Raw genomic sequence first — 13,792 nt, forward strand, 5'->3', positions numbered from 1 at the left:
GGCATTTCTGTTGTAGTCCAGTGGCCTGCAGGCTGCTGGAAGGACCTTGGGACACTTCTTGATGCGTTTGAAATCTGCCTGTGAGAGGAGGTTGGCAGAAGCACCTGTGTCCAGCTTAAACTGGATGGTGCAGTGGTTGACCTACATCACCGCACGCCATTTGTCCGCAGAATCCACAGCGAGGATGGATTGAAGTTGTGGTGAGTTGGATGTGACATATTCACATTTGGTAATGATGCCCACACAGTAGGCGGAGTCCAGGCAGTCTTCCTCTGGATCCGTTGTGCTGCCAGGATCAGAATCCTGTAATCGTTGTTGCACACTCTGAACGCGCCGTCATCGGAACTGGTGGTGCAGACCTGCACAAGGCTGCATAATTCCCAGGCTTTCCGCAGTTTAAACATCACCTGCCTCTTGCAGGGCACTGTTTCTTTAAGTGGGCATTGCCGCAGTTCGAGCACGTCATGACGTCGCCGCCCTGACTTCATTGCACATGCGCAGTGTGGGTGTCAGTCGCTTCGTTATCCTGTTCGCATTGCGCATGGGTGGGGCCCCGGGAAAAGCACGCAAAACGGCAGCTGTCTTCAATGCTGAGACGCTGCATCCGGGAGATGGCCTGCACACTCTGCCTCGTGTGAGGCATGTTTCTCATTTTCAGTCGATTTGTACTGGGCATAGCGATTTTTGGCGTGCTTATGCACTGTGCATGTTTCAATCGCGATTGGCAGGGTTACATGCTTGATTTTCAGTAGCTGCTCTCTCAGAGGATCAGAGTGAACTCCAAAAACGATTTTGTCTCTGATCATGGAGTCAGCAATATCACCAAAGTTGCAGGACAGTGCTAGCAGGCGGAGGTTAGTTAAGAAGGAGTTGAAAGATTCATCTTTACCTTGTAGACTCTGTTTGAATATGTCGCGTTCGAAGATTTCATTGGTGTCCACTTCACAGTGACTGTCAAACTTGTCCAAGATGGTCTGAAACTTTGTCTGGTCCTGGCCTTCGGTGAAGTGAAAAGAGTTGGAGAGTTCGATGGCTTGATCACCCGCTGTTGAGAAGAGAAGCGCGATCTTCCTTGCATCAGACGCACCCATGAGGTCTGAAGCTTTGATGTACATCAGAAACTTTTGCCTGAATGTCCGCCAGTGGCACTGAGATTGCCGGAGGTCCTGAGCTGGTGAGGAGCCTGAATCTTCTCCATGGTGCCGGGATACATTCACTGGTCGTCATGGAACGGACTGAGGTAAACCGCCTAGATTAAGCAGTCTCCTGGTAGCATGATGTGTTATATACTCTGGGATAACACAGGCTGCAACTGGATGCAGCTTTAACCAAAAGATACTCCAGACCTTGAAGTCAGTTCAATCTGATTTATTGAACCAGTAGCACAGTTAGCACAGTTCTCTATGAGTTTGACTCTCTGCTAACTTAAGTGTGGTTACTCTGTCTGACTGAACCAGACTAGCTCTTCGCCACATGCTGGAGGTGTGACACTGTAAATACACCCTGGGGCAGCACGGTGGCACAGTGGTTATCATTGCTGCCTATGGCACTGAGGACCCGAGTTCGAATCCCGGCCCTGGGTCACTGTCTGTGTGGAGTTTGCACATTATCCTCTTGTCTGCGTGGGTTTCACCCGCACAACCCAAAGATGTGCCGGATAGGTGGATTGGCCACACTAAATTGCCCCTAAATTGGAAAAAATAATTGGGTACTCTAAATTAAAAAAAAAGTAAATACACCCTGACTCACTCTGTAGATGTTCATCAGTGGAAAGAGGCTGAGTGTGAGTGCCTCTTTTATAGTGAGATACCAGCCCTGAGGCAGGACCCTCATGTCCTGTTCTCTGTGTTCATTAGCTGCCTATCTGTACCTGTCTGTATATCATTATCTGCATGTCTGCATATCATGACACACACCCGGGTCATTGGTGCTATGAGGCAGCAGTGCTAAAAACTGTGCCGTCCGTAATGGGTCTTTAGCTCTCAGCCAAGCTTCATTATGTGTGCATATGTGGCGTTGGGTATGGGTGGAAGGGCAGAGCTTGGCATTGGCGGCTTGAGGAGGATCTTTTGAATTTCACTTTTAAAAGGTTCCGCGATGCAGACTAGATGTCACAACTCGTTTAAGGGGCCGTGAACAATGACCGCTTGGCCCAGCGCCATGAAGCTAGCAGACGTGATGTCTATCTCCACACTGGAACCAACCAGATTCGGAATACAGCATTTTGGTGTTTGCCAGGAACGTGCACACATGCTTTAAAGGCACTTCTGCAAATCAGACAAAAATGGAGTTGGAAATTCCCAAAATTCAGCCCATCCACCATTTTCAAAGGGTTCCCAAGTCATCTGAGCTTAGTGAAAATCAAGGCCATTAAATCTGTTCCTCTCTCCACCTGTTGCTACTTCCAGCACTTCCTGTTTTATTATTATTAGGTTGTGAGTCGGACAAATTACTATTCACCAAGTTAATGGCAGAGGCAGGATGAGGGAAATAGCTGCCTCTCGATCATCCCTGAAGGAGATGAAATGAAAATTGCTTATTGTCACGAGTAGGCTTCAATGAAGTTACTGTGAAAAGCCCCTAGTCGCCACATTCCGGCGCCTGTCCGGGGAGGCTGGTACGGGAATCGAACTGTGCTGAGGCCTGCTTGGTCTGCTTTAAAAGCCAGCAATTTAGCCTGGTGAGCTAAACCAGCCCCTCAATGATCAATTGTGTGTGGTCATTAAACATCTTCTAACCCTATGTAGAATGATGGAGGTGGCACTGACTTTCCTCTTTTACTTCCCCTCACACATCCTTCCTACCCTCAGTCCCTAATTGTGAGAAAAACATTGATCAAAGCATTAAAGAAATCTGGGAGCCCTTCCTGCTGTTTCTTCCCCACCCCTCCTGGACTGCTGCTTCCTGAATCACTTTTGCAATGCTCCAAAAAGTGTGTCTGCTTAATCAACCACAGCATTTTAAATATCTCCAGATGTTGATAAACCAATCAATGGCAGTGTTTCTGATATAGTCAGATGGAGAAGCACATATCAGACAGTCAGAAATCTGCGGCACCATTAATCCACCAGTCTAAGGAACACATCGGCCACCCAGTTAAATAAAGATTTAGGAGCCACGTCAAATTGTCTGATATCAATATTGGTGTTAATGGGATCCATACTAATTGGTGAAGTCAAAACCTAGACACAGAGCTTTCCTTTACTGAGAGACTTAATTGGCTTTGTTCAGTCGCATAGCGACACACCCGCGCACAGTGTCCCAGCAATCCCCTATTTATATTCTCATTTAAGAAAACAAAAGGTCAAAAAAATAAACTAATGGGTGGGGGTGACAGCCCCTGGTGGGGCACTGTAACAAAGTTAGCATAGAATCCCTGCAGTGCAGAGGAGGCCATTCGGCCATCGAGTTTGCACCGACCCTTCAAATGAGCACTCTAACAATTTACACTCCCTAGTCCACCTCGCCCTATCCCCAGAACCTAACCTGTGCATCCCTGGACATTAAGGGGCAATTCAACATGGGCAATCCATGTAACCCGCACATCTTTGGACTATGGGAGGAAACTGGAGCACCACCCGGTGGAAACTCACGCGGACACGGTGAGAAGGTACAATCTCCACATAGACAGAGGGTGGAATTCAACCCAGGTCCCTGGTGCTGTGAGGCAGCAATGCTAACCACTGCGCCGCCATGCCATCTAATTTATATGTGCTCAAATTAATTTAGAAGAATAACCTTCATCTATGTATCCTAAAAATATAATTAACGGACCATTAACAGTTAGCTCAGTTTTATTTTACTGTGTTGACATCAACTAGTTTCCCCATCCCATCCAGTTTAATGTACATTGCTGCCATGGTCGCCACGACAGCCCTGTTTCTCTAACAGTCTGTTGAACTGACACATCAGGAATTACCTGCAGATAGATATTAGATAGTGATTCTGGAGTGGGATATCACATGCTGTCATCACATGTTAGAGTGATGTTCTGCTAAATTGAACATTTGCATTATGAAAGTTAGAATTTGATTTCAATATTGAGGTTTCTTCTCTGACAGGAGTTGTTGGTCAAGTCTATTATTGGCCTAATCTGGAGCAGCAAGAAGCTGATGATAATGAAGATGCTTTGGATAATGCTAATAAAGTTAATCGATTGTTTCGTGGCGCTAAAGTCAGTGCAGAAATGTATATACCACTCCTGGACTTAGAAACGGTTGTAAAAAGAATTTCACCCAAAATCAGATTGATACCTTCAACAAAACCCAAAGTACGCACGTCAATTTTTGATTCAACTAATCTAACGAAAATTCTGGAAGCTCTGCAATTACTTCATATAAAAAAGAAAGATTACAAAGCAACCTTCAGAAAACAAATGGAGACTGCTTATAAGTGCCTTGATGCATTGCAAAACAGCACTGTTGGAAACTTCAAAAAGAAATCGGCAGGAAACCCTGAAAGTCAGGATGGCAGGAATTTACATGAACTGTCAAACAGCACTGATGGTAATTTGGAAATAAATAATTCCAGTCGGGATGCAGAGAAGGAGAAGAGAGACTTACATGCCTTACAACTGTGCTTCCTACTGGCTGCAAGAACAGGTAAGAAAATTAACACAATGCCCAATGTCTAGGTACAGCCCCAACATCTGTAGCTGAGGTGGAGGCAGACTGCAGACTGATCTGTGCTGTTGACTGATGATTTTGACTGGTGTCTTCTGGTGACCTAGGCTGGAGGGTCCCGGCCTCCTAAGGCCCGTCCACCCAGCCTGACCTGCTGGTGGCAACTGGATCACTGGCATTGGGGAAGGTGGAAGGTGTCCTGGGATGTAGCCTCTCGGTGTCTGGCCGGCACGTCTCCTCTCACTGGGTGATTATTGTCACATCCCTGACTCCTTGAGAAGGGTGACCTGGAGAATGGTGAAGGTGCCCCATCCCTCTCTCACCTTGCCATTGTTGCACTGTCTCCATGGCCAAAATGACATGTCCAAGCACATATCTGACAGCAACTGTGTGTTTTGCTTGACCTGGGACTCCAAGGCGGCTGCCACCTTTTCCATAGAGGAAGCCAAGTGCTTGCATGCCAGAATCACAACAGTAGACAGAACATGGACAGACTGCTCAGCCTTTGGTCCAGTTAGTGCATGACCTCTGGCATCTCAGCCTGATGTTCCCCTGCCTGTCTCTGCATGTCTGTATCCCTTATGGCCAAGTCCAGAGAGCATGGGGCTCAACAGAGGCCTGGTGTCCAGCAGGTTCCAAGTATCAGTGACCTCAGCTGTCACAAACCTACCCTAGACGAGATGAGTGTATGAGCTTCTGGAAGATGCAAGTGAATGTGGTGATGGTGCACCCTCTGATAATTCTGGAATCGCTCCTCAGAGGTGGGGTTGGAGCTAGAGCAGTTATTGGTCCTATTGTTGGCCTCATCCTTTTCTTGCTGATGAAAAAAATGAAATGAAAATCGCTTATTGTCACGAGTAGGCTTCAATTAAGTTACTGTGAAAAGCCCCTAGTCACCACATTCCGGCATCTGTCCGGGGAGGCTGGTACGGGATGCCTGGAATGGAGAAATTAAGGATTTAATCCCTGCCGAAGAAGGCTCCTTAATTGAACCAATGTGTTACTCTGTGGGCACAGCTGACAACTGCAAGCCGGAGGCATCTCCACTGACTTTCTGACTCACCTTCGGTGCAGGCACGGGCCTAGCCCACCCCAATTAGCTCTGCAGCTATCTACTCTCTGATCTTGGCTATGATCTTGGGTTGTGATGAAGCTATTCTCTCTTTGAACTTTGTTATGATAATGCTATCATTCACTGATCTTGGTGATGATAAGGCTATCCTCTCTCTGATCTTAGTTGTGATAATGCTATCCTCTCTCTCATCTTGGCTATGATAATGCTATCCTCTCTCTCATGTTGGCTATGATAATGCTATCTACTCTCTCATCTTGGCTACGATAATGCTATCCACTCTCTGATCTTGGCTACGATAAGGCTATCATCTCTCTCATCTTGGCTACGATAATGCTATCCACTCTCTGATCTTGTCTACGATAATGCTATCCTCTCTCTGATCTTAGTTGTGATAATGCTATCCTCTCTCTCATCTTGGCTGCGATAATGCTATCCACTCTCTGATCTTGTCTACGATAATGCTCCGGTTTCCTCCCACAGTCCAAAGATGTGCGGGTTAGGTGGATTGGCCATGCTAAATTGCCCGCAGTGTCCTAATAAAAGTAAGGTTAAGGTGGGGGTTGTTGGGTTACGGGTATAGGGTGGATACGTGGGTTTGAGTAGGGTGATCATGGCTCGGCACAACATTGAGGGCCGAAGGGCCTGTTCTGTGCTGTACTGTTCTATGTTCTAATGCTATTCTCTCTCTGATCTTAGTTGTGATAATGCTATCCTCTCTCTCATCTTGGCTATGATAATGCTATCCACTCTCTCATCTTGGCTATGATAATGCTATCCTCTCTCTCACCTTGGCTATGATAATGCTATCCACTCTCTGATCTTGGCTATGATAATGCTATCCTCTCTCTCATCTTGGCTATGATAATGCTATCCACTCTCTGATCTTGTCTACGATAATGCTATCCTCTCTCTGATCTTGATCTTGGTTGTGATAATGCTATTGATTCTGATACTAATTGGGATAATGCTATGCTCTCTCTGATCTTGGCTATGATAATGCTATCTACTCTCTGATCTTGGTTATGATAATGCTATCCGCTTTCTGATCTTGGTTATGATAATGCTATGCTCTCTCTGATCTTGGCTATGATAATGCTATCCACTCTCTGATCTTGGTTATGATAATGCTATCCGCTTTCTGATCTTGGTTATGATAATGCTATGCTCTCTCTGATCTTGGCTATGATAATGCTATCTACTCTCTGATCTTGGTTATGATAATGCTATCCGCTTTCTGATCTTGGCTATGATAATGCTATCTACTCTCTGATCTTGGTTATGATAATGCTATCCGCTTTCTGATCTTGGTTATGATAATGCTATCTACTCTCTGATCTTGGCTATGATAATGCTATCTACTCTCTGGTCTTGGCTATGATAATGCTATATACTCTCTGGTCTTGGCTATGATAATGCTATCTACTCTCTGGTCTTGGTTATGATAATGCTATCCACTTTCTGATCTTGGTTATGATAATGCTATCCGCTTTCTGATCTTGACTGTGGGATCAGGGGGCAGAGGGAGATTGAGTCAGGGATCAGAGCGCAAAGGGAGATTGCTATTGGCTCTGATTTTAGTTGTGACAATACTATCAAAGGGAGATTGAGTCAGGGATCAGGATGCAGAGGGAGATTGAGTCAGGGAATCAGGGGAGCAGTGATTTTGAGTCAGCTATCAGGGAGCAGAGGGAGATTGAGTCGGGGGTCAGGGGGAGGAGGGAGATTGAGTCAGGGATCAGGGGGCAGGGGGAGATTGAGTCAGGGATCAGGGGAGGAGGGAGATTGAGTCAGGGATCATGGGGCAGAGGGAGATTGAGTCAGGGAACAGGGGGCAGAGGGAGATTGAGTCAGGGATCGGGGGTAGAGGGGGATTGAATCAGGGGAGGAGGGAGATTGAGTCAGAGATCAGGGGAGGAGGGAGATTAAGTCAGGGGTCAGGGGGCAGAGGGAGATTGAGTCAGGGATCAGGGAGCAGAGGGAGATTGAGTCAGGGATCACGGGGCAGAGGGAGCTTGAATCAAGAATGAGCAGGCAGAGGGAGATTGAGTCAGGGATCAGGGGGCAGAGGGAGATTGAGTCAGGGATCAGGGGGTAGAGGGGGATTGAATCAGGGGAGGAGGGATATTGAGTCAGAGATCGGGGAGGAGATTAAGTCAGGGGTCAGGGGGCAGAGGGAGATTGAGTCAGGGATCAGGGGGCAGAGGGACATTGAGTCAGGATCAGGGGGCAGAGGGAGATTGAGTCATGGATCGGGGAGGAGGGAGATTGAGTCAGGGATCAGGGGGCAGAGGGACATTGAGTCAGGGGTCAGGGGAGGGGGATTGAGTCAGGGATGAGGAGGCGGAGGGAGATTAAATCAGAGATCGGGGAAGGGGGATTGATTCAGGAATGAGGAGGTGGAGGGAGATTGAATCGGGGCAGAGGGTGATTGAGTCAGGGGTCAGGGGAGGGGGATTGAGTCAGGAATGAGGAGGCAGAGGGAGATTAAATCAGAGATCGGGGAAGGGGGATTGATTGAGGAATTAGGAGGTGGAGGGAGATTCAATCAGGGGGCAGAGGGAGATTGTCAGGGATCAGGCAGCAGAGGGAGATTGAGTCAGGGATCAGGGGAGGAGGGAGATTGAGTCAGGGGTCAGGGGAGGGGGATTGAGTCAGGAATGAGGAGGCGGAGGGAGATTAAATCAGGGATCAGGGAAGGGGGATTGATTCAGGAATGAGGAGGTGGAGGGAGATTGAATCAGGGGGCAGAGGGTGATTGAGTCAGGGGCCAGGGGGCAGCGGGAGATTGAGTCAGGAATGAGGAGGCGGAGTGCGTTTGAGTCAGGCTCAGGGGGAGATAGATTGAGTCAGGAATCAAGGGGAGGGGGATTGATTCAGGAATGAGGAGGCAGATGGAGATTGAGTCAGGGATCAGGGGGCAGAGGGAGATTGAGTCAGTGATCGGTGGAGGGAGATTGAGTCAGGGGGCAGAGGGAGATTGAGTCAGGGATCAGGGAAGGAGGGAGATTGAATCAGGGGTCAGGGGAGGGGGATTAAGTCAGGAATGAGGAGGCGGAGGGAGATTAAATCAGGGATCAGGGAAGGGGGATTGATTCAGGAATGAGGAGGTGGAGAGAGATTGAATCAGGGGGCAGAGGGTGATTGAGTCAGGGGTCAGGGGGCAGAGGGAGATTGAGTCAAGAATGAGGAGGCGGAGTGCGTTTGAGTCAGGATCGGGGGAGATTGATTGAGTCAGGGATCAGGGGGAGGGGGATTGATTCAGGAATGAGGAGGCGGATGGAGATTGAGTCAGGGATGGGGGAGCAAAGGAAAAGGATAATGTAGGATTGAAGGATGGGTTTGGTGACAAGAATCTCGATTGTGAAAATGAAACATCCTCAATTGACAGCTAACTTCCATCCTCAGGTGAACCAGTATAAAGAGGAGGCTGGAAGGTCTGATCAGATGATTTCAGTGTACACAGGGTGATTTCATCCAGTTCTTTGTTGATTAATGAAATGAAAATCGCTTATTGTCACGAGTAGGCTTCAAATGAAGTTACTGTGAAAAGCCCCTAGTCGCCACATTCCGGCGCCTGTTCGGGGAGGCTATTACGGGAATTGAATCGTGCTGCTGGCCCGCTTGGTCTGCTTTCAAAGCCAGCGATTTAGCCCTGTGCTAAACAGCCCCTAAGCAGTAACATTCTCAAATCTGGAAGGTTATAGACCAGCCTCAGAAAGCACAATCTCTTAAACCAGTGTGCTGGTGCTCTGAAATTATAGTCACAATTCCTGTTCAATGATTGATATATTTCTGATTTTCAGATAGTCCTGGGCCTGGAGTCGGGGCACTGATTTACCAGGATGATTGCTTTGTGAGTATTGTATCGACATTTGTACATATTCACTTAATTTCTGTTCATTTTGAATTTGAAACTTCCCCACAGACTGTACTTTAATTCCACACCACTCGATTGTTGCTAACACATTGAGACAGGTTTGGCTGCACTGAAAAAACAATCCTGATCATTCCACAGGTGGGAATAGGCTACAATGGTTTTCCAAGAGGGAATCGCTGTGGACAATATCTTCAGAATTACCCAGAGCTGAAGGAAGACGGTGCTCAGTCACAGAAAAAGGCCTCTGGAGCACAGCAACAGAGCAGAAATTTCATCATCTGTGCCGAGGCCAATGCTCTTTACTTCAGGTAAATGGTGGATGAATTTAACAAGAATTCTATAGCGTGCCCTTGTACAGAGAGGGACGGCAGAGTGATTTCCAACAACAACTTGATTTATATAACACCTTTGAGCTAAATTAAGTGTTCATCTCTTGAAAAGTGAGACTGGGGTGTTAATAATGGGGAACCAGCAAATTAGCAGTCACGTTGAACAAGTATTTTAAGTCTATCTTCATCATAGAACCATTGAAAACATCCCAAGAATCGAAAAAAAGGGGGCAACAGGGAGGGAGGAACTTTTTTTCTCTTTATTCTTTCATGGGATGTGGGCATCGCTGGCTGGGCCAGCATTTATTGCCTATCCCTGTGGGCATTCGGGGCTTTTCACAGTAACTTCATTCCAGTGTTAATGCAAGCCTACTTTTGACAATAAAAGAAAAGATTATTATTTATGAGTCAACCAAATTGCTGTGGGTCTGGAGTCACATGTAGGCCAGACCAGGTAAGGATGGCAGATTTCCTTCCCTAAAGGTCATCAGTGAACCAGATGGGTTTTTCATGGTCATCATTAGACTTTTCATTCCAGATTTCATTTATTGAATTCAAATTCCACCACCTGCCGTGGTGAGATTTGAATCGGGTTCCCAGAGCATTTCCTTGGCTCTCTGGAATATTAGTCCAGTGACAATGTCACTGCCTCCCCAATCAGAATCACTGGAGAAACAGTGTTCGTCAAACAAGTGGTTCCAGAGACTGACCAATCCCATGGACCTGACAACCTGTATTTTGGCCATTTCGGAGACATGGATAGAGCAGGGACAGGAATGGTTGTTGCAGGTATTTTAGATGTTTAGATGTTTTAGTAAGCTCAGGGAAGGTGGTAAAAGAGGGGGAAGTTGGCATTGTTAGTCAAGGACAGTATTACGGTGGCAGAAAGGACGTTTGATGAGGACTCGCCTACTGAGGTAGTATGGGCTGAGGTTAGAAACAGGAAAAGATAGGTCACCCTGTTGGGAGTTTTCTATAGGCCTCTGAAAAGTTCCAGAGATGTAGAGGAAAGGATTGTAAAGATGATTCTGGATAGAAGCGAAAGTAACAGTGTAGTTGCTATGGGGGACTTTAACTTTCCAAATATTGACTGGGAATGCTATAGTTCGAGTACTTTAGATGGGTCAGTTTTTGTCCAGTGCGTGCAGGAGGGTTTCCAGACACAGTATGTAGATAGGCCAAGAAGAGGCGAGGCCACATTGGATTTGGTACTGGGTAATGAACCAGGTCAGTTGTTAGATTTGGAGGTAGGTGATTACTTTGGTGATAGTGACCACAATTCAGTTACGTTGGGCGGAATTCTCCGCAGGGGGCCGAATTCGTGAAGGCCGTCGTGAACTCGGCCGAGGTTCACGACGGCCTCGGAGCCCGCTCCCTGCACCTAATTCACCCCCACCCGGGGGCTAGGAGCGGGCGTCCGTCTTTCTCGGCAGTGACCTCATCACGCCGAGAATGTGAAGTCATCCGCGCATGCGCGGGTTACTTCATCGCGCAGACGGCACGAACCTGTGCATGCGCGGTGGCCGTCTTTCTCCTCAGCCGCCCAGCAAGACGTGGCGGCTTGATCTTGCCGGGCCTGACCCCTCCCGAGCACAGTCGTGGTGCTCCCGTCCAAATCGGGCCCCTAGATGCCCCAAACGGGCATCTGCCGCCCGTTTCACGAATGCAGCGACCAGGTGTGTTTGCTGACGTCGTGAAACGGGCATGAAGGGCCGGCCGCTCAGCCCATCGAGCTTGGAGAATCGCCGTTCGCTGTGAGAAATGGCGAGCGGTGATTTTTCTGAGCCCGGGGAGGGGGGGGGGGGGGGGGGGGGGATGCGACAGGGGGGCGTAAAAAATGTCGAGGGGCCCTCCCGCGATTCTCCTAGGCCGCGTGGGGAGCAGATAATCGTGCCCGTTTACTTTAGCGATGGAAAGGGATAGGTATATACCTATCACAGGGCAAGAGTTATAGCTGGGGGAACGGCAATTATGATGCGATTAGGCAAGACTTAGGATGCATAGGAAGGGGAAGGAAACTGCAGGGGATGGCACAATTGAAACGTGGAGCTTGTGCAAGGAACAGCTACGGCTCCTTGATAAGTAAGTACCCGTCAGGCAGGGAAGACGTGGTCGAACGAGGGAGCCGTGGTTTACTAAAGTAGTTGAATAACTTGTCAAGAGTAAGAAGGAGGCTTTTGCAAAGATGAGACGTGAAGATTCAGTTAGGGCACTTGAGAGTTACAAGTTAGCCAGGAAGGACCTAAAGAGAGAGCTAAGAAGAGCCAGGAGGGGACATGAGAGGTCCTTGGCAGGTAGGCTCAAGGAAAACCCTAAAGCTTTCCATAGGTATGTCAGGAATAAAATAATGACCAGGGTAAGAGTAGGGCCAGTCAAGGACAGCAGTGGGAAGTTGTGCATGGAGTCCGAGGAGATAGGAGAGGCGCTAAATGAATATTTTTAGTCAGTATTCACACAGGAAAATGACAATTTTGTCGAGGAGAATACTGAGATACAGGGTACTAGACGAGATGGGATAGAGGTTCATAAGGAGGAGGTGTTATCCATTCTGGAAAGTGTGAAAATAGATAAGTCCCCTGGGCCGGATGGGATTTATCCTAGGATTCTCTGGGAAGCTAGGGAGGAGATTGCAGAGCCTTTGGCTTTGATCGCTATCTTCCAGTCTTCCGGCACTATTCCTGTAGACAATGAAATGAAATGAAATTTTTCATTTCATTGTCTACAGGAATAGTGCCGGAAGACTGGAAGATAGCAAATGTTGTCCCCTTGTTCAAGAAGGGGAGTAGAGACAACCCCGGGTAACTATAGACCAGTGAGCCTTACTTCTGTTGTGGGCAAAGTCTTGGAAAGATTATAAGAGATAGGATTTATAATCATCTAGAAAGGAATAATTTGATTAGGGATACTCAACAAGGTTTTGTGAAGGGTAGTTAATGCCTCACAAACCTTATTGAGTTCTTTGAGAAAGTGACCAAACAGGTGGACGAGGGTAAAGCAGTTGATGTGGTGCATATGGATTTCAGTAAGTCGTTTGATAAGGTTCCCCACGGTAGGCTATTGCAGAAAATACGGAGGCATGGGATTGAGGGTGATTTAGCGGTTTGGATCAGAAATTGGCTAGCTGATAGAAGACAGAGGGTGGTGGTTGATGGGAAATGTTCAGCCTGGAGTTCAATTACTAGTGGTGAACCACAACGATCTGTTTTGGGGCCACTGCTGTTTGTAATTTTTATAAATGACCTGGAGGAGGGCGTAGAAGGGTGGGTGAGTGAATTTGCGGATGACACTAAAGTCGGTGGAGTTGTGGACAGTGCGGATGGATGTTGCAGGTTACAGAGGGACATGGATAAGCTGCAGAGCTGGGCTGAGAAGTGGCAAATGGAGTTTAATGCAGAAAAGTGTGAGGTGATACATTTTTGAAGGAGTAACAGGAATGCAGTACTGGGCTAATGTTAAGATTTTTGGTAGTGTGGATGAGCAGAGAGATCTTGGTGTCCATGTACATAGATTCCTGAAAGTTGCCACCCAGGTTGATAGGGTTGTTAAGAAGGTCACTTCCACGTCTGCCATCGTGAAGGCTATGGCGAACGCGGAAGGAAAACAGTGCCCCCACTGCACAGGCCCGCCGGCCAATCGGTGGGCCCGAACCGCGGGCCAGGCCACCGTGGGGGCACCCCCCGGGGCCAGATTGACCCTGCACGCCCCCCAGGACCCCGGAGCCCGCTCGTGCCGCCTGTTCCCGCCGGTGGCCTGGTTTGATTCCCGCCGGCGGGACCGGCATGACAGCAGTGGGACTTTGGCCCATCACGGGCCAGAGAATCTCCGAGAGGAGGGCCCACCGACAGGCGTGGTGCGATTCCCGACCCCGCCGAATCTCTGGTGCCGGAGA

General features: G+C 48.0%; 1 protein-coding gene across 6 annotated transcripts in view; it reads left to right on the forward strand.

The window, feature by feature from the left end:
* LOC119955119 overlaps positions 1-9,904 on the forward strand; it is a 192,947-nt gene extending 183,043 nt beyond the window's left edge. For all 6 annotated transcript variants that reach the window (XM_038781009.1, XM_038781010.1, XM_038781008.1 and 3 more), the window contains 3 exons: positions 4,062-4,601; positions 9,501-9,550; positions 9,713-9,904. In XM_038781009.1, the coding sequence (XP_038636937.1) occupies positions 4,062-4,601; positions 9,501-9,550; positions 9,713-9,886 (764 nt within the window). In that variant the 3' untranslated portion in view covers positions 9,887-9,904. The remainder of the gene's footprint in view (positions 1-4,061; positions 4,602-9,500; positions 9,551-9,712) is intronic.
* Positions 9,905-13,792: the final 3,888 nt, after the last annotated feature.

Source organism: Scyliorhinus canicula, chromosome 20 (assembly GCF_902713615.1).
Source record: "Scyliorhinus canicula chromosome 20, sScyCan1.1, whole genome shotgun sequence".
Lineage (NCBI taxonomy): Eukaryota > Metazoa > Chordata > Chondrichthyes > Carcharhiniformes > Scyliorhinidae > Scyliorhinus > Scyliorhinus canicula.